The sequence below is a fragment of the Ctenopharyngodon idella genome, chromosome 1 (genome assembly GCF_019924925.1).
Source record: "Ctenopharyngodon idella isolate HZGC_01 chromosome 1, HZGC01, whole genome shotgun sequence".
In the NCBI taxonomy this organism is placed as follows: domain Eukaryota; kingdom Metazoa; phylum Chordata; class Actinopteri; order Cypriniformes; family Xenocyprididae; genus Ctenopharyngodon; species Ctenopharyngodon idella.
The window spans coordinates 15,305,826-15,330,719 of record NC_067220.1 but is presented as its reverse complement, the minus strand read 5'-3'; the positions used below and the strand labels follow the sequence as shown (position 1 = coordinate 15,330,719).

The 24,894-nt window shown below is 36.5% G+C and overlaps 2 protein-coding genes across 3 annotated transcripts; both read right to left on the bottom strand.

The window, feature by feature from the left end:
• Positions 1–2,257: 2,257 nt before the first annotated feature.
• On the bottom strand, positions 2,258–5,948 carry LOC127516021 (D(1) dopamine receptor). Its single transcript, XM_051900273.1, is given in 2 exon segments — positions 2,258–4,959; positions 4,961–5,948. Coding segments are annotated over 2 exon segments (1,185 nt in total). The 5' UTR covers positions 5,807–5,948; the 3' UTR covers positions 2,258–4,620.
• Positions 5,949–8,147: 2,199 nt separating this feature from the next.
• Positions 8,148–24,461, bottom strand: crmp1 (collapsin response mediator protein 1). Of its 2 annotated transcripts, none has more exons than XM_051908401.1 (14): positions 23,694–24,461; positions 20,881–20,969; positions 18,322–18,506; positions 17,567–17,731; positions 15,831–15,892; positions 15,640–15,720; positions 15,485–15,553; positions 15,261–15,381; positions 14,415–14,571; positions 12,048–12,189; positions 11,792–11,962; positions 11,351–11,530; positions 9,728–9,893; positions 8,148–9,594 (listed from the first exon to the last, which is right to left on the bottom strand). In XM_051908401.1, exons 1-14 carry the CDS (start codon positions 24,039–24,041, stop codon positions 9,503–9,505), a joined length of 2,028 nt encoding a protein of 675 aa, XP_051764361.1. In that variant the 5' UTR covers positions 24,042–24,461; the 3' UTR covers positions 8,148–9,502. The 2 variants fall into 2 exon arrangements, with proteins under 2 accessions (XP_051764361.1, XP_051764367.1); XM_051908407.1 differs by lacking the exon at positions 23,694–24,461 and adding an exon at positions 21,832–22,048.
• Positions 24,462–24,894: the final 433 nt, after the last annotated feature.

The window sequence follows — 24,894 nt, the reverse complement described above, 5'->3', positions numbered from 1 at the left end:
AACATTGAGACTTTTTGATGTCAAACGGGACAAAATGTCATCAGTGTTGCAGGAATCATTTTGAGTGTATATATATACAGTCAAACCAAAATTTACCTTGAACCTTGAACATTCATTAATACAGTTGATTCACTATAGTTTAAAAAAATGGTAATAAAATATGACAAGATCTCAGAGTTAAACTGTGTCAGAAAAAATAATCTTAATTATGTCACATAACACTTAAGCAAAACATGGTCAGGTCAAAGTGTCTGAATAATTTTTTGGTTCCAAATTTGTATCAATTTTACTGGTAGTCCACTGTATGAAGAATTTTTGGGTATAATATGTCACAGTTTACTTTATTTTGCTATCCTCACTTACATAAATGAACTATAGTGTCCTGCACCTACTAATATATCAAAAATATCAAAAATGTTTTGACTGTAGTTCCGCATTCCTTTTGATAAATGAATTCACTAAATTAGTAATTTACCAAATATGTCAAACTGTATTTTTTCTTATGCTGTAGCTAACATCTTTTTTTTTTTTTTTGCAAAATAAATAATAATAGGCTATTAAAATATATTTTTAACAGCATATTTTTAACAGAAATATATATATATATATATATATATATATATATATATATATATATATACCTTAAAAGAGTCAGATATGTGTTGCATAACTGTTCAGCATGGAGTTATGTTGTCCGTTTATGGCCAGTTAAAAACTTGTTAAATAATGAAATCTGATACTGATGGCACATACAAGCTTGCATAATGCCCTACCATTACCAGGTTCTCAGATCAAATACATTTTTCATCAATAAGTTTTATTTCAACAAATTCTTTATACCATAAGGTCATGTGTTTGTGTGTTTTTCAATAAGCAATAATGAGATATTCAAAATTCTCACACTCACTCACACACACATTTTAAGTGGCAAATTAGAAAGTATTTAACTAGTTCTTCCACTCTCTCTTCCCTTGAAATGAGCCTTTTAGTACAAATATAAAAAAACAGAAATAACAAACTAGAAAATGTTACATTGATGTACATTGAAAAAAAAAAAATTTTGATATTCAACTCTTCTTGAATAGGTAAAACTATATGTGAGGAGCTGCAAAACAAAACAATTTACTTACTCATCTTCAGTACTAATTAACTATATGATTGATTACTATCACTACTTTAGTTTAATTTGAATGGGTTTTTTTTAAATACTTTTGTTAATTAAGCACATTTCATTGATTCCTGTGTTGTTTGTGTGTTCCTCCCTCAGTGACCGATCTCCTAACACCATGTGTGCACATTAACCTCACTGACCAGTTACAGGAAACTCAGTGTGCAGGCTAGCATTACTGTGAGTGTTTGATGACCAAGCACACAGAGAGAAAGATACTCTTTCTTCTTCATTAAGCAAGCATAGGCAATGGCCCCAAAAAGTATTTGGAAACTTAAGACACACTTGCTTAAAAAATCAAGTGGCATCTGCAAACAAATGGTGCCTGTGCTCCTCTTGAAATGAACCACTTTTCTGAGCCATTTTTGCAATTACTTAAACCAGTTGGTCTCAGAGTGATTTAAAATGATACTTGAAGTTCTCCTCAAGTTCACACAGGTTTCCTATCAGAGTAACCACAGGTGTAGCTCATCACATTAACTATGTACATGATCCACTAACCAGAAACTGTTAAAATACTTTTAGTCTTAATTTTGATTAATATATCTGTTGTTTTATTATATAAAACATATCAAAATTCTTTGTGCAAAATATTTAACTTCATAAATTGTAGTTGTTCTATCTTTCTTTCAAATAAACTAACTAGTTGGTTAGATTTTTTTGTTATCGATTGAAATGACATTTATACATTTTAAGTGTGACTTAAAGGGGACCTATTATGTTTTTGGGTTCTATTAGAATAGATTTTCATGCTTGAATTTTCAAAAAAACACATTATTTTCACTTATTTTCCATTATTGCAGCACCTCAATTGTCAGAGCAGTGTGCACAGTGTGCTCTGATTGGTCGGCTGGATCAGTGTGTTTTGATTGGCTAACCCCTTACCATAATCGCGAGTTTCAACACACTACTGACGCAACTCAACCCCCCCCCCCCCCCCCCACAATTTACATATGAACGCGCCCAGAGATGACGGAAAACATACGGAGAGCAACAGCTTTCGTTTCTCTTCTGATAGCCGCAAGACCACGCTGAACGCTGTGAGTGTGAGTTAGAAATCAGGAATGGTGGGAGAACATTGTGCTTGGTACATTTTTCTTCTTCAAACCAAACTTGGTTCTTCAGCTGACAAAGTTTAAATCCCGTCTGGCTAGCGTGCTTTCCATAATGTTTATGCATTAGGTCAGGCGGAGAGTAGGCAGTCTTTAGTGGCTGTTCAAACACATTCAAGCACATAAGCGTTTACACTTCAAAAGCAATCCAGTCGAATGTGTTTTCGACTACCTCTGGAAGTGGTCGAAAGTGAACAAGCTCAAAACGTTTTACACCCCGTTTACACCTGTATTTAACGTCGTCCACTTGTCATCCGATTGACCAAAACGCATCTTAATACCAGGTGTAAACAGGGCCAGGTCGGAAACAGTGCTTGCTGATATCGAGAATAACTCCCATTGAAGTGGACTTTGTAAACATTTTTCAAGCTCAAGCAGCCACATTACACACTAAAGAAAAGTGAACATGTAAAAAAATATTAGGACCCCTTTAATTATCCAAATATTTTGTGACCTATAAGGATTTTAATTGTTACATTGTTACTCCCCAGCCACTGAAAGAAATTAAGCCTGAGTCTGATCTGATCTGAGTTTAGATAAAAAGAAGCATGAGCTTGTTCTTAGCAGCTCCATCATGGCTCTTTTTAACAATCTCAATAGACAAACATCCCTGTGGATTCCAAAATTAAAGCAAGCCTCAGGGGCTGGATGTGCTTCAAGAATGAAGACATCAAGGACGGACAGAAGATGTATTTTTAGCTACAGGGGCCATCAATTTTAAACACTTTTCCATTCAGCAACAAATTTGAGCAGTGATTTACCCACAAATGCATTTATGCTGAGTTTGCATGTAAACATAACAGTCATGCTGTTGTAGTTTAACACTTGTCATTTTAAAATCAACATTTGTAAACAATTCTCATTTTTCAGTTTGTTTAAGGTTTTTAAGGGATTAGGCATTGCCTTTCAATGTTTTATTCATTGCTGTGAGCCAACTGAAACCTCTCATTGTGAATTAATTACATACGTAACATGCCTGCTGTGAATGCACTCCAGCCCAATGAGTCCTTAAAAAACTCCCAAGGCTCAGGAAATGCTGCTCTGTGCAACCTTTACAGGAAAACCCATATTAAATGACATTTGGTGCTTACAATTTGGTGCTTGCAATTAATAATTTAATTGAACATAAATCAAGAAGAATTATGAGTAGTATGTTTAATAGAGGGAGCAGGATGTCCAACCTTATTCTAAAGTCTAATTAATAGAATATACCTGATTATTATGTACTTATGAGCCTATAAAATACCATTTTCTTCAAATACCAGATCCTGCAAGCATCAACATGCTCAATGCACTTTAGCATGCCAAACAGAATCTATAGTCTGAAAGCTCTTGCACACTGAAATGTAACATTCCTTGAGTGGAGATTGCAGCCAACTAATTATTTATGAAAGGAAGTAACGATGTGCACTCGTGCCTAATGGAAAACGATACTTGGGACTCGTCAAGCTCTTTGGCATCCGGTCTATTAAAACCTCAGACCTGCTTCTGTGGCCACAGATGCGATAACCTGACCTTTGTGGTCATCTTCAAATATGTGCAAATCAGTAAACAAAAAAGTAGACTATGGGGAGACACAGGAAGTTGTCACAAGGGTTATATCTAAGGAACTTGAAGAGTTTGATGTATAGATGCAATTGGTTTCAACCACCTAGTTCAAATCTGTCATAATTTAGGATATTTTTATGTATTCCATCTTCCAAATTATAGCTGTTGGGTAACACAATAGAATCACACTGGGATTATGCTAAGAGTCAACTGAAGGGAGATTAACTGAAAACTTAAAGACAAATGTATGATATATATATATATACATATATATATATATAATTACTTTCAAGAGGTGTAAGTTCTTATTCTGGTGTAAGTTCACAAACACACAAGATACAAACCATTCTTTTCATTTTCTTAAAGGGATAGTTCACCCAAAAATTAAAATTCTGTCATCATACTCATCATATATTACTTTAATTCTTCTTCACAATACAAAAGAAGATATTATAAATAATTTTGGTAACCAAACAGTTTTGGTTATTATTGACTTCCATTGTGTAGACATTTATCAAAATATTCTCTTTTATGTTCCACAGAAGAAAGTAAGTCAAAATTGTTTGCAACAGCATGAGGGTGAATAAGTGATGACAGAATTTTCATTTTTGGGTGAACTATCCCTTTAAGTTCTTCATTTAATGTTGCTGAATTTTATGTTGGACATTTTTAAAGTTTTTTTTTTGTAGCTAAAATATTAAATATGTGCCTATACAGAAATGGACTTTCAAAAATGCAACCTGAGAAATATTAAGTGTGAAAACTTGCCCCGGTCTCCCCTACGCCTAAAAGTCATTTATTTTGACATGCATCTTCTGAGTTAATATGCTTAACCTCGCTCTCATCTCTAAGCATATGCAGCTCCACCAATGGACGTTGCATTTCGTTGTCCACCCTGTGCAAACTGACATAACCGACCTCCATAGTGTTAACAGAGCTGCCCTGGTTATAAGTGGACACTGGATCCTTGCACTGAATACCAAGAGGTGTTTTGGTGCACAAGCCATGGCAGCACAGAAGTCGAGCAAAAGCATCTCTGAAATCAGAGTTGAAAGCATAAATGATCGGGTTGAGCGATGAGTTGCACCAGCCGAACCACACGAACACGTCAAAAGTTGCTTCACTGACACAATTTGGGCTTGTGACAGAACGGAACCGCACAGTTCAGGACGAAGAACGGGAACCAGCAGCACACAAACACCCCCATAATCACGGACAGAGTTTTAAAGAGTTTGGTTTCTCTTATCGCGCGGTGTTGGAGAGGACAGGTGCGCGCACCTGCCCTGCAGCTCTGCGCGCGCTCCCCTGCGCGCTCCAGAGAAGAGATGCTCTTGATTTGAACCTGAGCAATGCGGTAGATGCGCGTGTATGTGACCAACATCACTGCTACGGGAATGTAAAAACTTATTAGGGAAGATGATATGGCATAAGTTCTACTCAGACTCGAATCACACATTTCCTTCGTGGTCCAGTTGCTTGTGTTGACCGTGTCCAGGTCTGCCCGGTGCCAGTTCAGCTGCACGGGCACGAATGATATGGCCACCGATACGATCCACGTTACGCTGACCATAACAAGGGCGACTCTACGGTTCATCTTCCTCTCGTACTGAAACGGGTTTGAAATAGCCCAGTATCGATCCAAGCTGATAACGCACAGGTTGAGGATGGAGGCTGTGGAGCACATAATGTCAAAAGCCACCCAGCACTCGCAGAAAGAGCCAAACGCCCAGTGTCCCGTCACCTCCGTGGCCGCTTTCCACGGCATCACGAGAACAGCCACCAGCAGGTCAGACATTGCCAGAGACACGATAAAGACGTTGGTAACTTTTCCTCTCAGGTGACGGAAGCGCAAAACAGCAGCGCAAACTGTGAAATTCCCCAAAAGCGTCCACAACACGAGGAGAGAAAGAGCGAAACCCAGGAAAATACGACCCGCTGGCTCTCCATGAGCGCTCAGGGATGAGGTAAAGTTGTACATGTCTTTAAGTGTCACAAAAAAACCCAAAACATACCAAAATATGTTCCGTGTGGTGGACAGCGCATGTTCCCCCGCAAAACAATCCCATCTACTCGAGCGTTTTGACCTGATCTTATAGTTGACCTCATTGTTTCTTAAGACCCTCGCGGAAATGTTCACATGACTGAACGACAATCTGAAGTGTCGCGTGTCAGGTTCCTTTCTATAGTGCAGGTCACATTCATACCGGCGTAGAACGCCCTCTCTTGCCCATTTTACTTAATAGACACATAGTGGCCCCAAAACATATTTGGACACTTAATCCATGTCATTGCATTACAAAAAGAATTTACTTCATTTTAAACACACTTTTTAAACAAAATCACGAAAATAACTTTGTTTTAAATGTAAAATATATAGACAATAAAAGACATATATATAGAAACTGAAATACAAACAGAAACAAATGTTATTTTTAGCATTTTGATTGAGTTAGATAATTTTATTCATAACATTATTAATATTAATTTTACTAATTATAATATATTTTTAAAGCGTTTATACAGTATAATATATAGTATAAATAATTTTCATTCAAATAATTTAAAGTCAGCCTCTGGAAGTTTGCTGAGGCCCCCTAGTGGGTTTTGCCCCTCTGGTTGAGAACCACTACTGTAGAGCAGTACTTCAGTTTATGTTTAATTTAAAATGAAATTTTGAAAGTATTCTGTTCTGTATGACTTATTGAACCTGTTGTGTTTGTTGATAAGCGGGTGTTTCATGAATGAATCATTTTCCATGACGTTCATCCAAACAAGTTTTGTCTTTGCTAGTGGTGGAGCTGCATCTGGACGTTTTATAGGCTAGTTGAATGGTCTTTCTTTCTTTGTCCTTCTGCTCCCTCACGTTTCAAGTAGATGATCTTGCTCCACCTCAGCAGCTGGAGTGTGATATTTATGATTCATTGGTTCATTTAATATGGATTATTTTCATAAATTTGAGCTAAGGCACAAATGTTGTCATATTTTAAATAAGAAAGTTATCTCATGTTGTAATTTCATACAATTTATTAATTGCAAATATTGGTCAAAACAAAATAGTTTGATGTATATGTTACCTTGTACAATTTCATTTTATATTTTTGTTTTGTGAGTTGATTTGAGTTTCAGAATTGCTTAACCCTTGTGCGTCCTTATGGACATTTTTGTATTTTTAATTTTTTTTGTTGTTGTTGTTGTTGTTGGTCATTTTGTCTAAATGTTAATGCCAACTACATACATTTTGGCACAGGTAAATTTTTACTATTTCACCCCCATTTCCTTTAATAAGTCTATTTTCCACTAGGTACAGAAGGACAAAAATGTCCCCATTGAAACCCATTAAAACTGTAATTTTTAATTCCAGGGCCATTTAACTATAAAATGATGCAGTCTTTGTTAATAGGCTTCTATTATGTTGGCAAGGCTTCAAAATAATTTTTTTACAATTTTTTACCAAATGGTGCCATTTTCTCAAGTCTGGCCTACAAAGCAAATACTCAGTTTATTCCTGTTTTCTTCTGCAGATTATAAATCTAATTGGATAAATTATACAGCTATGATTGTGTTGGTATGTGTGTAATAAAACAATTGTGTGTGCCTAATTGAGAGAGAAAAACTCTACTGTACTGCAAATCACAAATCCAACCAGTGGAGTTTTGCTGGCATCTAATGGGGAAAATTTGGTACTGCGCCCAAAGAAAATCTTTCTGAAAGCTCATTTTTTTGAGATATTAACCTCACATTTGGAACACAACTTATTTAGATTCATAGATTTGATTTTCTAGCAGTTTTAGAGTTCAACATGTTTCATAAAATATATATTTTATATAAAATAATGTTCATAAATCATTTTTATAAACTTTTTCTTATTTCACTTTTTAAACTTTTTTTACTTCAACAATAATCTGCCAAGGGTCTTCTTTAAAAGTCCCAAGCTTCAAATTTGTATGCTTTCAGGTTTTATTTTTGTCCTCTATGGACCTATGTGTAACTTTTTTTTTTTTTAAATTGACGCACAAGGGTTAATAGTTAAAAAGTAGCTACATACAAAATCCTGTTAAATTGGGGCTTTTTGTCACAAAAAGGTTTGTTAAATGAACTTTATGTTTTTTGTTTTCCTGGACAATATTGGTGGAAAAAAATGTTCAATATTTTTTTTTTTTTTGGCAAAACTTAGGTGTATGCCTACAAAAATATCAAAAATACAGATACCATGACAAGCCAGGAAAATACAACTACAATTTTCTTTGTTCATGTCTGTCAAAATTGGGTTATTCAGAAGAAACAAATCTCGCACAAGTGAAACACACAGCAGCAGCAGCTTCAACAACATCTATTCACAGACTTTATTTCACCATATCAAAGTGATATCATTAGCAACAGTCAGTGAGTGCATTAGTGGATATCAGCCTACAGAAACTAAAATGGCATCGGTCATAAACACTATAAATACCATAGGCAATACGAAATCACAACAGGGTATGAAAGCAATACAGCAGACTTGGAATTGGCCTTGTATTGGTCCAAAACAAAAGGAATCACTCTTTATCTAGAGGAAATTTAGTGTTAAGACTTTTAGTGTACACAGTGACTAGGCTAGTGCCGTTTGGATGTGGAGCAATACTGTAGAAATCTCACAATAGAAGAAAAAACAGGCATATTAGATAAAAGCCTTTTCAGCTCTTTCTGAATGCATGTGTGACTTGCTCTTCCTGCATATATATAGTTGATTTTGCATTTGTGATACTGAGGTAATGAATACCTTCTCTAGTCAACATCTAATCTTGCAATAAGCATAATCTACACAGCTAAGAGCTGCATGCAGCCTTTTTACTAAAATGAAAATAAAAAGTGATATAACAAACCTTTCTTGTAAAACGATTCAAATTTAATAAGATGAAAAATAAAATTATCCTTCAAAGTATAAAGAGAGTAAGAATTAAAGATTAGATGTGAATATTACCTACATCTAAAAGTGAAATCATGCAATCCATCACCATTCTTTACCACAAAAGACTGATAACACAGAATTCAAAACATTTCAGTGCACAGAGAACATGAGAGTTAAAAGTGCTTATAAGGGCAGATCTTCACTCAGCTTTAGAATGTACTTATTAGCAGTACATCTGTGCCTAAACTGATCTCAGAACTGCATTCCATAGCACTTTTCCCTCAAAATTACTAATAAGTTATCTTTAGTTCAGTAAGTTGTCCAGTAGGAAGAGCACCATTTTGTGGGATGACCAACGACAAGCTTCACAGGGCTTTATAGCAGGACATTTTCAACACTGTCACAAACACTGGGGTCACATTAGCAGAATGAGGGGCTCGATTTAAAAATATGAGTAGTTATATTAGCATTGTTTAAATGCTACTTTTTAAAAAGTTGTTATGGATATAGAGTATTTTATAGTGATTGTCTAGCTATCTATATATATTTTTCTAGGTCTTTTAGCAGTGAGTCTGATGTGCACAATGTACACAGTAATATTCACTGTGGATGGGACATTTACTGCACAGGTAAAGGTAGAGTGATATTTTGACATGCATGCGATGCACAAAAATCTGTTTATAGCATGGCCCTGTGAGAGGAGAATACTGATGATTTGTCACACACGCACGCACACACAAATATACACACACTCTCTTTCAAAGTCACTTGGGAGCTGCAGAAGGCTCAACCAAGGCTGGTGATGTTGGAACGACCACCAGGGGGAGCTACGATGCGGTGGCCAGAGCGCCGAGGAATGTTGTCATCGGTTTGAGCCCCTAAAAATGTAGAAATATTAAAGAAAATATATACTTACTGTAATGTGATATATAAATTAATATATTTCTCAATGTGAATATTTTTTTCTACATTAGAAAGGGTAATTTCTTCTAAAATCTGACCTCATCTTACCTGATAGGCTGAAGTTAGATTGATGCAAGTTTCTGATTGGTGGAGGCTGGTGTGTAGTGGGTGAGGTCTTGGCAGAGGGTGCTGGGGTTATGTATTTGGGTGTTGCTGGGACATCATATACTGGACCATCATACATCCCACGAGAAACTCCCTGCTTGGTCATCATCTGCCAAACACCAGTTAAAGGATTAGTTCACTTCACAATTAAAATTTCCTGATAATTTACTCATCCCCATGTCATCCAAGATGTTTATGTCTTTCTTTCTTCAGTCGAAAAGAAATTAAGGTTTTTGAGGAAAGCATTCCAGGATTTTTCTCCATATAGTGGATTTAAATAGGGTTCAACTGGTTGAAGGTCCAAATGCAGCTTCAAAGCGCTCTACATGATCCCAGACGATGAATAAGGGTCTTATCTAGTGAAACGATCGGTCATTTTAAAAATTATATACTTTTTAACCACAAATAGCTTCCACCTACATCATGCTTGACCTTTCCAATGTGATTACGTAATGCGTGGCGCATCGCAAAGCTAGTGCAAGATGAGCATTTGTGGTTAAAAAGTATATACATTGTATATATATATATATATATATATATATATATATATATATAAAATGACAGATCGTTTAGCTATATAAGACCCTTATTCCTCAGCTGGGATCGTGTAGACCGCTTTGAAGCTGCACTGAAACAGCAATTTGGACCTTAAACCCATTGAACCCTGTTGAATTCCACTATATGGAGAAAAATCCTGGAATGTTTTCCTCAAAAACCTTAACTTCTTTTCGACTGATGAAAGAAAAAGTCATAAACATCTTGTATGACATGGGGGTGAGTAAATTATCAGGAAATTTTAATTCTGAAGTGAACTAATCATTTAAAAGACAGGTTTGGTATATATAAACACTGTGAGGCATGAACCTAAAATTTGCTAATACACTATTTTTTTCACTATTTTTGTCCCTGCATTTTTTTGCACTATACCACAACTAATACATATACTTGATTATTATGTTATCATTTAGTAAATGTATGCAAAGGATCTATTGAAACTTTATGCTACACTATTATTCAAAAGCTTGGGGTCAGTAAGTTCAGACAGTAAAACAATGTTACAACAATGTTTTTAATGTTAAAAAACATTTATATTTCAAAGAAATGCTGTTCTTTTGAACTCTATTCATCAATGAATTCTGAAAATGTTTTCCACAAAAATATTAAGCAACTGTTTTCAAAAATGCTAATAATAATAAATGTTTCTTGAGCACCAAATAAAAAAATATTAGAATGATTTCTGAGGGATCACGTGACACTGAAGACTGGAGTAATGATGCTGAAAATTCAGCTTCGCATCATAGGAATTAATAACATTTTAAAACATTTGAATACAAAACAGTTATTTTAAATTGTAACAATATTTCACAATATTACTGTTTTACTGTATTTTTATTTAAAAAGGCAGCCTTGGTGAGCAAAAGAGACTTCTTTCAAAAAACCATCTTACCAAACCCAAACTTTTGAATGGTAGAGTATATATAACATTACTTAACAACAGACAAAGACTGAGGTAAGGTCAAATTCTCACTATTTAAACTAGATGAAATGCCTAAACTATAGTCATACCTTGTTGCGGTACGTAATGCGCTGGTAGGCAAAGTCAGGGAAAGGTTTGCGGGAGATGAAACGTCCAGTCCCCTGCTGAACCTGAAGCTTCCCTTCCTCAAACACAATCCTGCCCTGACTGACCACATACACTGGACCGCCACGACACTCCATCCCCTCAAAAATATTATACTCAAGAGCCTAGAAAGAAAAGAACAGAGATATGCTAGAAGAAAATCCATGCTATTTTTCACACATTTTCCAGTGTTTATCCAGCATGAACAAAATGATCATTAATATTTCAAAACATTTTGAGATTTAGAAAAAATACCAAAGTTTTGCAAGTAGAATAATTCAACAGCCCATTACAAATGTATAAAATGCAGTATTAAATGTATAAATATCAGCAATCCAGACATTCATTCAATGTTACAGTATCTTGCAGAGCTTTACAATCCTCACCGACTGCTGTGCTTTAGCTGTGATGGTCTTGATCTTGGCGGGGTCCCAGATAACAATATCAGCATCTGAACCCACTGCTATCCGACCCTTCCGGGGGTACAGGTTGAAGATTTTGGCTGCATTAGTGCTTGTAACTGCAACAAACTGGTTTTCATCCATCTTCCCCATGGCCTGTAGGGAACAAATTTAGTGATGACTGTCTGATGAATTCATCCCATACCTCAGTCCATATAAACATGAACGCAGACGCACTTACCACAGATTTGTCCCAAACAAAACCCATTCTCTCCTCCACTCCATTGGTCCCCTCGGGTATAAGGGTAAAGTTGTCTTTCCCTATGGCCTTTTGAGAGGTGCTGTAAGCACAATGTCCACTGCCCACAACCTGCAGATCCCCACTGAAGAAAGAAGATTGCAAATATTAAACCTCCTCTAGAGCTAGCTGTGATGTTTTTTGTGACTTTATTTTTATTTAGAGGTTTTATTTAGAGGTTTTCCACATATGAATGAGGCCTGAAACCAATCTGAGAAAATTGGAATCCATGTGCTTTTTTCCTGCTTACAGGTTTGTGGGTCATATCCGATCTGTGCCATATGGGAGGAAAAAAATCGGAATTGGGTCATTTGAACAATGTAATGTAAATGAGGACTAAGATGTTTTATGCTCACCAAGGCTGCTTTTATTTGATCAAAAATGCAATAAAGATTAATATAGTGAAATATTATTACAATTTAAGATAAATGTTTCCTTTCTTAATATATTTTAAAATGTAATTTATTCCTGTAACAGCAAAGTTGAATTTTCAGCATCAATAGCTATGTTTCCATTCAAAGTTGCAAATTTAACTAATGCACAAAATTGGAATTTTGCGAATAAAGCAGCGTTTCCATCCCAAGAGAACAAAATCATCACTTCCTGGGAACTGGGCAAAATATCTGTAATAAAAATTACTTTGCTACAATTAAGTACAAAATTAAGTTGCTACAATCGGGGAAGCCACTGCGGCTTTTTTTTCGTACATCATAAATGACTTGAGTCTTAGAGCGCGCAGAAGAAATGCAATAAACACTGTCATGTGTCTCAAGCAATCATGTGAGACACTTCTGGGAGGTCATTATACCAAATCATTCTGATGACAGACTTTGGTTCAGGCATTTCAGAATGTAGTAGTATATCTTTTTAATGCCATCTCCAATTCAGAACGATCCAAACAACATTTGAAATGCTGTGCAATGAAATTGGTGCGCTGGTTAGTCCAGTTATCCAATCACATCCACTGTTGATTCAAATTTTTTGTTGCGCGTCGAGGGATTTATTCGGTAAATGTGTTTCTATCATAGTTTATATGCATTCCTTCTTATAGGATAAAAAATTAAATTGAGCGCATATGTTTTTAAGCCGCATTTTTTGAATTTATGCGCATCTTGGTGTTTAAATCCAGCATTTTTTTTTTATGCGATATCCCAAAATGCACATAAAAATAGATGGATGGAAACATAGCTAGTGTTACATGATCCTTCAGAAATCATTCTAATATGCTGATTTGGTGCTCTAAAAACATTTAATATTATTATCAATGTTTAAAACAGTTGTTCTGCTTAATATTTTTTTTGTGGAAACGGTGATACATTTTTCTTCAAGATTATTTGATGAATAGAAAGTTCAAAAGAGCAGCATTTATTTGAAATATTTGAAATTTCTTTGAAACTAAAACTAACCATAAAACTAGGCCCAACTGTATTTGTTTAATATTTGCAATCCAACTAAAAAGATTATAAGCTAGAATATGCAATAGAATTAGGCTACTACTTGTAATTTATACATCCATTATGCAATTATGTAAGGATATGTGTGGCTAAAAGATGCACACAATGAAATGATGAGAAAAGTATCTAGACAAAGTCAATATGCTTTGAAATCCACAAAATGCAATATCACACATCTGCACAATATGACTAAAGGTTGTCTTCACAGCATACATATAATATTTAATACTTTAAAAGAGTCTTTGATCTTTTTCTAGAATTTTCTCTCATCCTTTGGACTCTTCTAATATATCAGTGCTAAAAATAAATGTCCTCTCTCCAGCTGTGCTGTCTGCCGCTTTGTGGCAGAGTCTGTGTGTGTGTGTGTGTGTGTGTGCGTGTGTGTGTGTGTATCTCTGTGCCTATGAGGGTGTGTGTGTGTGTGTGTATCTCTGTGCCTATGAGGGTGTGTGTGCATGTCAAAGTATGTGTGGCTGTGGATGTCAACATAATGACATCTCTCCCATAGTCTAGCAGCCTGCAAAGTCTACAAGTTGTCTACAGTGTGTGTGTGTGTGTATGTGTGTGTGTGTGTGTGTGTGTGTGTGAGAGAGTGTGTGGTGGGGAGGGAGGAGGAGGGTGCTCTGTAACCATGGCAACAGGAGATGAAAGCCTGATCTATTTTTAGAAATGGGGCCAGGAAAAGGTGTGCCTGCGGTTTGGGCGTAGCCTAGAGCCAAAAGTAATCGGGAGAGTAGATAAAAAAATTGGTGCCAGGCATAGCACTTGCCCAAAGAATCCAGTTTCACTGCATCTACACTAATGATGCAAATGTCACAGATTTCTAAAAATGTAGAAATAACATAACATTTCTTACCAGGCCAGTAGAGAGTTAAGGTGGTCAGGTGTCGTCTGGTCAGGGCTGAGGGGTGGAGAGGTCACATAGGCTGCTGCTTTCGCCCAGTTTTTGCTCCAATAGTGTGATCCATCTGTTGCCAAGCTGGCTGTGATTGGCTCACCAAAAACAACAGAGCCTAAAGCAAGTGCAATGAAGAAAATCCAAAAATTTTAGGACTGACATATTCAAATTAGTTTAAAATAGCCAGTTGTGCTAGACATCAGAATAACTTTCTAAAAAAATATACACTACCATTCAAAAAATATACACTACCATTCAAAAAATATACACTACCATTCAAAAAATATATACTACCATTCAAAAGTTTGGGGTCAGTACATGTTTTTTGAAGGAAAGTAATATTTTTACTCAGCAAGGATGCATTATATTTCAAATATTTTATATAAATTCTGTTCTTTCTATTCATCAAAGAATACTGAAAAAAATGTATCACCGTTTCACAAGAACATTGAGCAGCACAACTGTTTTCAACATTGATGATAATAACAAATGTTTTCTTGAGCACCAAATCAGCATATTAGAATGATTCCTGAAGGATCATGTGACTGAAGACTGGAGACTGGATGCTGAAAATTCAGCTTTGTCATCACAGGAATACATTTGAATTATATATATATATATATATATATATATATATATATATATATATAAAATAGAAAATGTGAATTATTTTTTTCACTATATTACTGTTTTGACTATTTTTTTGATCAAATAAATGCAACCTTGGTTGAGCAATAAGAGGCTTCTTTCAAAAATATAAACAATGAACTCAGCATGCAAAAATATTTCACAGTGTGCTGTCACCTTTCTTCCGTGCATTGGCCACAGTATCAGCTGCACTCTTACTCATCACTTTAGTGATGTACACAGGGCAGTTCACTCGGTTGCCGAGGGTGATGGCACGGAAAACAGCCTCTGCCTCCAGCTGTGAAACAGAGAACCAATTACATCAGGACACTGAAACTGACTGGATAAACAGTAGTCAGTTAAACTTCTAATTAGTTCATCAATTTGTTTATTGATCCCACCTCCTCTGGACGGCTCAGTGGGTGGCCCTCTGGACCAGTGATGCCCATTCCCAAGATTTTGCTTTGTTCCTTGAACACAAATGTTGTGGACATGAAAAAACAGTAAACAGCACCAAATTGTGTTTGAATACTGGATGATGGTACGCTCATTGTACCTGTGCTATCAGGTCTCCATTCTCTGCGTGCACCAGCACCACTGCCCCCAGCTCCTTAAGGAAGGAGAACGCTTCATACAACTAGAGGAGAAAAAGAGAGATCCTATTCATTATTTTATTGTATTGTACTACAGAATGTTCTATGGTTGGAAGCACAGATGGCAATGTTGCAGATGGCAACATAAACTAACCTGAGAGTCAGGCATTTGGAAAAACCCTTTGTAAGCCATATACACTTGGAAAGAGTTGATTCCTGCCAAAAGAAGATAACGTTAACATATATATTATGGGTGTAACAGTACATGTATCCATCCTAAACCGTCACGGTATGGACGTTACAGTTTGGTGCATACAGTCAGACGATGAATGCAGTCATTCAGTAGCGTGCGCGCAGTAATGCAACGCTGTTTGCTAACCGGCATTACAGGAAAAAGCGCAGAAGAAGATAACCAGACGATAGATATGTTTAAGTGCGATCTCTGAAACAGTGTTTCAACCATGGAAAGACATCAATAAAACAGCTTGACAATAATATCTCATGTAGCATTACATTAACCTCAGGCAAGTCATTAAGTGTCCACAGCATGTTCACTAGAAAAATGAACTCTAGAGGGGAGCATTTCACTTAATATATGCACTATATTAGCTTATATATTCATTATATTTACATTACCTGTTAGTAATGTCTTAATTATTTAATATATGTTTAAATAAATTTGTCATGAAAACAAGTTATTTCAGTAACTGTGTAAATGATTATATTTCAAAAATGAATTGGAGTAGAGCATAATGAGCATAATTTTATAATTAAATTTAGATGTTAATGCCAAACCTGCCTTATGTACAATTTACGTTTTTTTTTTTTTTTTTTTTTTGAGTGTTGATTATTATATCTAAAAATAAATAGCAGCTGAATTTAATAGTTTGGGCTTTGTTGTTAATTGTAACCTTTAATATTATAGTAATGTGCAAGAAAGGGCTATAGTTTACAGCATTAGCTGAGATAGATTTTTTTATCCTTAAGAAAATGTTAATTATAATTAATTTATTTAAAGAGACACAATTTGTTGAATAAACCACTGTTTATTACAAAGGAAGAAAAAAGAAGCAATGTTATGTTTAGTAATGTTTAGTCCCCCCTGCTGTACCGAACCTGTACCGAACCGTGACTTCAATACTGAGGTACATACCGAACCATCATGTTTGTGTACCGTTACACCCCTAATATGTATTTCTAAAGACATACACTACTTTTCAAAAGTTTGGGCTCAGTGAGACTATTTAAAAATGCTTTTGAAAGAAACCTCTCATGCTTACCAAGACTGCATTTATTTGATCAAAAATACAGTAAAATAAGTAATATTGTGAAATATTATAACAATTTTAAACAACAGTTTTCTATTTTAATATATTTTAAAATGTAATTTATTCCTGTGATTGCAAAGCTGAATTTTCAGCATCATTACTCCAGTCTTGAGTCACATGATCTTTCAGAAATCATTTTAATACACTCATTTGGTGCTCAAGAAACATTTATTATTAATATTAATATTAAACACAGTTGCGTCATTTAATATATTTGTGCAAACTATGATTAATTTTTTCAGGATTCTCTGATGAAAAGTTAAAAAACAGAATGTATCTCAAATAGAATCTTTTGTAACATTATAAATGTATTTACTGTCACTTCGTTACTTTGATGTGTCTTTTCTGAATAAAGTTATCCATTTCCTTAAAAGAAAATCTTACTGACCCCAAACTTTTGAACAGTACTGAATTAACAAACATTAGCATTTGGCAAATTTCAACAAGTGGCTCTGAATCATCAGTATAATCAAGATATGTAACTTAAAAAAAACACAGAATACTTTCAGCTTTGCAAACGTAACATACTTAGATATTGCCATATCTTTGAATATGTGTTCACCTTTTTCCTGTACCAGCTGTTCCAGCTCCTCCTTCACACCTTCATGCCAATGTGGGATATCCACATGAAGTGAATAATCACAGCAGGACTTCTTATCAGCCACATCCTGCCACTTCTCAAAGGCCTCCAATAGACTGTCGCCGGGCTGTGGAGTCACATGGTCAACTGAAACAGAAGATGATGGCTTCTGTTTAAAATGTTTTTGAGATTTTCTATATTCTATTATATCAAAGATTTGAGTGATTTTTGAAAATTCTATTAAATATTTCTGAAAAATCTTTTCTATTGAAGATTATGTTAAATTGCAACTTTAGTCTATGATTACTGTATTAAACTCTGTATGTTCCTCTAAGACTTTTTCACATGTGCACAAAGGCTCTTTTCACTCATTGTGAATCACAACAGCAAATAGCTCTAATTCATTGTTTAAAGAAAATGAGCTATTGTAACCGCAACAAACTCTTGGCTCAGACTCCTGGATGAAACAAAATCTGATTGGCTGTAACTGACATGCATTCCTAGGGCATGCCCTTGTAGCAAGCAATAACAGACATATTTGGGACACTGCTTTGCTCTCGCAGGGAGATGCAAGTGAGTCCTAGTCCAGCCAATTTTTACTCCTTTTTAGAGAAGCTGCTCCAGAACTGCATCCTAAATCTACAACATACTTGATTCATTGCACAAATGAGAAAATCTTGAGATCAAATGTCATTTTAAGTGCATTTTTCACTGTTTAACAGTTCATCCAGACTTACTGATCATGGTGGTTCCACCTGCTAGAGCAGCTTTGGTGCCCTGATAGAAGTCATCCACAGGTGGAGTGCCCAGGTAAGGCTTATGCAGGCAGGTGTTCACATCAATACCTCCAGGGATCACCATACACCCATTAGCCTCAATCACCTTCACACCCCCCGGCACAATCAGGTTCTCCCCAACCTGTCTGAAGGAGAGATTGAGGGTTTGATAAAGAGTAGAGAGGGCCAGAGAGTCCAAGTACATTGCATATTATATAGGTATATCATTTAAAATTATTACACAGCTCTTTGAAAAGCTTGATTCTGATTGGTCAGTCGCAGACATTCAGAGGTCAGTGACAACAATGACCGTCATAAGTGGCAATGCTTTATTATGCCCGCTCACTTGGGTATTTGATTCTATGCTTCTTTCATGTCTCTGGTGTCACACCACGGACGTGCTTTCTCTCATTTCATTCAAACGCAGCTGGTGCCATCTTGTGCCTCATTTATCGACTGCATTTACTGTAAATGTACTTTAGTATTAATAGTATGCCTACGGTAATATTGTTGATGTGTCGTTTTGTTGCTAGAGTGATTGTTTTGTACACTCTAATGGATTATAAGATAATAAACAGGTACGATTTTGAACCGGTTCCTTCTTAAATCAATATTTCATGTCCCTGTCATTATTAATGTGGTGAAAAGCCACATAAGAAGTGATACAAACTGGATTAGAATTGTTCTTCTTTGCAGAAGCTTTGCATTTAATGAGTTAATAAAATATTTCATTTCGAATCAATATTTTGTGCCTAATTATTTACTCATGTGGCAAGCAGGATACAAGAATACCTGAACACCCTGCCGGGTTTATTTTGCAATAACAAAATAGATGTACATTATCCCTTACTTGAATGTTTTAAAAAGAGTGGCATACTTCATATGATGCAATATGACAGGGCTGTCAAATTTATTGTTAACTTATTAAATATGTTAATATCTAGTTCAGTCATGAAACTCTAGAGGGCACAGGCTGATAGGTCCTTTACATGAAATCTTCAAACAAGTAATCACATCGTTACTGCATGGCACAAGCTGATTGGCCCCTGCTGATCCTGCAGCCAATTAGATTGCTTGCTCAACATTTAAATAGTATGGTTCATTGTCATTGTCTATTTATGCAGCAACAGCAGCGTGTATGTGTATCTATTATTCTGTTGACAACCAGTTTTTTAACAGAAATAAATAAATTATATATGTGTGTGTGTGTGTGTGTGTGTGTGTGTGTCCATCTTCAACATAAATGCCAGCATATAGTGACTGATCATAAATTGTAAAATACATTTCTAAATTCCAATTTCCAAATTCTACTTAATTCTTTCTAAATAATTTTCCACTAACATTAAAGGGATAGTTCACCCAAAAATGAAAATTATCCCATGATTTACTCACCCTCAAGCCATCCTAGGTGTATATGACTATCTTCTTTCAGACGAACACAATCAGAGATATATTTAAAAATATCCTTAGTCCTTCAAGGTTTATAATGGTTGTGAATGGGGGCCCGCGTTTTGAAGTCAAAAATAATGCATCCATCAATAAAAAAAAAGTAATCTATACGACTCCAGGGGGTTAATAAAGGCCTTCTGAAGCAAAGCGATGCGATTTTGTGAGAAAAATGTCCATATTTAAAACTTTATCAATCCACATAACTAGCTTCCGGCGGACGACCATACACAGAATGCGCAAGTCGTCTTGCGCCAAATGAGTAACCCTCTGACGCGATGTATGACGCAGGATGTAGGAGTATTGTAAGCTTAGACGCCTCTCGCAGTTCAAACAAATAGGGCTGTGCAACAAATTTAAGCTCCTCTTCTCTTATATTGAAATCCTCCGAAATTTCTCTTTAAAAATTATCGTTTAATACTTATAATCTGTGACCGGTGATTTGTTTTGCTCTATCCGCTGCGCCTCCGTGTTCGTCATTACGTTGTGCGTCAGGTCAAAGGATACTCTACCGCCGCAAATCGACTTGTGCATTCCATGTACGGTCGTCCACCGGAAGCTAGTTATTTGAATTTATGAAGTTTTAAATATGGATATTTTTCTTACAAAAATGCATTGCTTCGCTTCAGAAGACCTTTATTAACCCCCTGGAGTCGTATGGATTACTTTTTTTATGGATGGATGCATTATTTTTTACTTCAAAACGGCCCCCCATTCACAAACATTATAAACCTTGGAGGACTAAGGATATTTTTAAATATATCTTCGATTGTGTTCGTCTGAAAGAAGATAGTCATTTACACCTAGGATGGCTTGAGGGTGAGTAAATCATGGGATAGTTTTCATTTTTGGGTGAACTATCCCTTTAAGGAAACTTGACATTTTCACATTCTTGGATATACATACTAAGATGCTGTAAAGAGCCTTTTAAGAACTTTTTGGCATATGACTGGTGAGGTTTAATTCATAATTCATATTCGTATTAATGATATGCAACTGCCAGTGAAAAAATTGCATTGTGCTTTGGTAAAAGTGTTTATTTGCTTGTGCATGACAGTGTGCATGGTGTCTTACTTAATAAGTCCATCTTCAATGTAAATGTCAGCATATAGGGACTGATCATCATTAACCACTCTTCCACCTTTAATCAGCAGCCGCTCACTCTGAAGAAGAGAGGAAGAGAGAGAAAGAGACATAGCAAGTGAGTGAGTGATTCTGACACCAGTTTAAACCTTATTTTTACCTGCTATATTTGCAATTCAGTAAAGTGCTCTTACAACCACTGATAAAAGAGCCTTCTGCACAGTTTCAGCCTCACACTCTGTGAATGGGTGGGGTTCTATGAACAGAGAAGAGCAAATGTGGTAATGTGGAAAGATGTTAGGTTGCCATGGTAACCTCACATCACCCAGTTGTCAGGAAGGCACATCCTCAGCTGATTTAGGCTTCATGTTCAGAGAAAGATCGTATTAATCTAACCTGAATATGTGCACTATTCCTAGATAAACCAGGCACAGATCGCAAAGATTGCGTTAGTCAAGGATTAGGAACGCTGTGATCCATTACTCATAACTACAGACAAAAATACAGCACACAGGGCACAGATTCCTCTTGCTCTTTGTCCTAATGTGTGCACTGGCATTTAAAAAAGTGTCCGCTCTATTCCAGATTTCTGCTCTTGGCGACAGACCCTGTTGCGTCTCGTCCGCTGCAAATGCACTCGCCATGATTTGTCAAAAGAAACGCGCCCAACAAAGCTACAGTATATTCATGCACTGATTCATTATTTATTCCCGCATCTATTTTAAAGGCAACCGGAGCATTCGTCGCTTCATGCACGGAAGGGATGTGTGCCTGGCTTGGACACATTGTAGCAGTAATGGTCACCTTCCCGTTGGCTGATTTCAGTGCTCTAGTAAGCGGCCTCCGCTTTGTTGGCTCTCTAAGAATTTAATCCCTTCTCGTTTCCCCCATGCGCAGGATCTGCCGGGTAGCAGCAGGGTCGCCTCGCAGCCGGTGTCTTACCGTCAAATGCGGGATGTTCTTCTTTCCCTGGTAGCCCGTTCCAGACATGTCTCCTTTATTATTTGAGGAGATGAACAATAAGCAGTCACCCGCTTCTTTGTGCCACCAGCCCACTTAACCCAGCGCTCCGTTAGTGCTGCACAAGCGAGCGCCTCTCCCGAGGGGTGTGTGTGTGTTCGCTTTTCGAAGACGTGTTTTGTGTTGGAGTGTATGTTGGAGCGCCCCCCTCACATGAAACAAAGAGAGAGAGAACTGGGCGAGAATCGGTAAATGGAACACCGGTGTTATGGGTCAGGTCTAAGGTCTACCAATAATTTCGTCAAATTTGACTTTGATAGGCTATATATTGTAGTAGCCTAAATAGATTAAAAGGTTAATGGATAAATGGATAAACGTTTCTAATTTCTAAATTCGAATTATTTTTAAATAACGTTCTTAACATTAACAAATCAACATTCCTAGAATGTTAGAGCTAATACAAAGTTGAAAACATTATGCTAACCTTAAAATAATGTTCCATTAACATTAAGAAAACTATACTTTATTACGTTTTTAGAATATTTCAAATCACAATTCCCCCAAAAATGAATGAATGAATGAATGAATGAATGGATGAATGAATGAATGAATGAATGAATAGAATAGAATAGAATAGAATAGAATGTTTGGAAAACATCGTTAGAACAATTTTGGGGGGGAAATAGGCCTACACTTATTTGAGCTAATTAAGGCTGTTGCAGTAGGCTAATAAGCTAATGGAAGGTCACATGATAACTTCAAATTAATAAAAACTGCCCAAAACACCACCAAAATAACACGTGACAGATAATGCAATAAACGTTCAAATGCGACTTATCACAAAACCAAGAAACTAACTAACCTAATAATCAGTCTATAAAACAAATAAAACGTTTTATAAATGTAATAATATAACAATAAACCCAGCTAACCATTTCTGGTTCCCAGAACGTTCTGGGTATGTTAGTTTCTGGTTCCCAGAACATATATTTAATGTTCTCTGTTGGTTAGCCAGGAAAGTTTTCTTTGCGTAAATAGAACGTTCCCTGTTGGTCTGGAAAACGTTCCCATAACCTTCCAGAAACGTTCCCTTAACCTTCCCAGAACGTTCCCGGAACATACATCCTAACGTTCTCTGTTGGTTAGCCAGGAAAGTTTTCTTTACGTAAATAGAACGTTCCCTGTTGGTTTGGAGAACTTTCCCATAACCTTCCCAGAACGTTCCCCTAACCTTCCCAGAACGTTCCCGTAACCTCTTTTTACTTCGATATCTTTTACCCTGCTGTACGTCAGTTATCATCCAGCATCCCGCGTCCCATATATGGTAAGCGGCACGGAAAACGGATGAATGAACGTCAATACAAACCATGCATGTCTTGTTTTGAACTATTGTTTAATCAATAGAAATAATTCGAGCACATAAACCTTTAGGATTAAATAACATTTATGATTTAATATGTAACGTTAACAGTTCGTAACTTATATCACTAATGCAGCCTAACTTTATTTTCTCCATACTTTAAACGAATTCAAATTTGTTATTAGGCCTATTGCTTAAAAACTTTAAGTATTATTTTTTTGTTTTCATTTGTTAGTAAAATTACATTATGGCCTATACTGGATTTAAAATGTTAGGCTAGCCTATCTTTTTTTAAACATAGGCTATGGTAACTTACAGCTAACCATGTTTTTATAGCCTATAGCATTTTATTTAAAACTAACATTTGCAGTGTGATCATATGCTTAAATTAAGAGATTTTGTCAATGTTTTACGAGCAACTTTGATCTGTAGGCTACTTGTAAATGGTTTAAAATTACTGTAATGTCATAAAATTCCAGCCCACCTTCCCATTGTTTGGCTCATAACGACATTCCTTTCCAGTCTGATCCGTGATTTCAGGACGCCCGTCGTCCCTCTCGCCCGGGGAGCTGATGAACGACCCCCCGCTGATCTCATAGGCTTCAAAATCCCCATCCACAATGCGTTCCCTGCTACTGCTCCGTGAGGTCCTGTTCCCCTTCCTCCCGACGGAGTACTGGTCAAAATCGATAGTCTTGCTATCATACGCGCCCTCGACAGAGCTGAACATTCCATGAGACTTGTGACGCTGGTTGGGTCCAGTCGAGATGGGTTTAGCCAGGTACACAGGGAGCTCATCCTCCCGGTTCCACTGTCGCCTACAGTCCGACATCACTCACAGAAGGGAGATGATGCTCTTTATACGATGATGAAGCGAGACGCCAGTGCAGAAAACCAGGTCAGCCTTGGTTTGCCGGGGGATGCGGAGCGGAGGTCGCAGCTTGCAGACGGATTATGCGAATAAATGATGCTGCGATGTAGTGGCAGTGATATCTAATCACACGCTTTATTATGAGCTAGTCCGAACAATATTGCATCCTCAAATAAAGTCCTTCTGGACCCAATACTGTAACCGTCAAAGCAAATTTAGTTTAGTTTTAATCGAGATCAAAGTTTTTTCTTTTTACTTTCTCCGGGAGATTTGGGCAGTGCAGTTACCTGCCATCCTCCTTTCGAAAGTGCGTGCAAGATGCGCAAAAAGACTGCAGCTGCTGCACTGACTTGCATAAAACTATAAGTCTACGCAGGGAAGTTTGGTGGGCTCTAGTGGTGTTTCAGTCGAGAACGAATCTGTTTTTTGAACAAAACTTCTGAAGGAAGGAATCGTTTTAGTTTTGACTCATTAACTGAAGTTTCTCTCGTTTGAGCACCTGACTGCTTTGGAATAAAAGTTTAATATGATTGGTTGGACCCAAAATGGGCTTTCATCTAGCATGTGAAAGAACAGAATAAATAACATCTCATTTGTGAACGAAATTAATGAATCATCTCGTTCAACAAAGTGAATGAAGGCAACAGATCACATAAGGACGTTATTCAAAAGTCGTATATATTGTTGTCTTTTTCTCGCCTACCATATATGCCTAGAAATTGTCTTACAGTTGTAGACTATAAATAAATAAATAAATAAATATCTTCTTTGTTGTATTTTGCGGGATGGTTAAGCACTCTTTCTGGAATCTCTT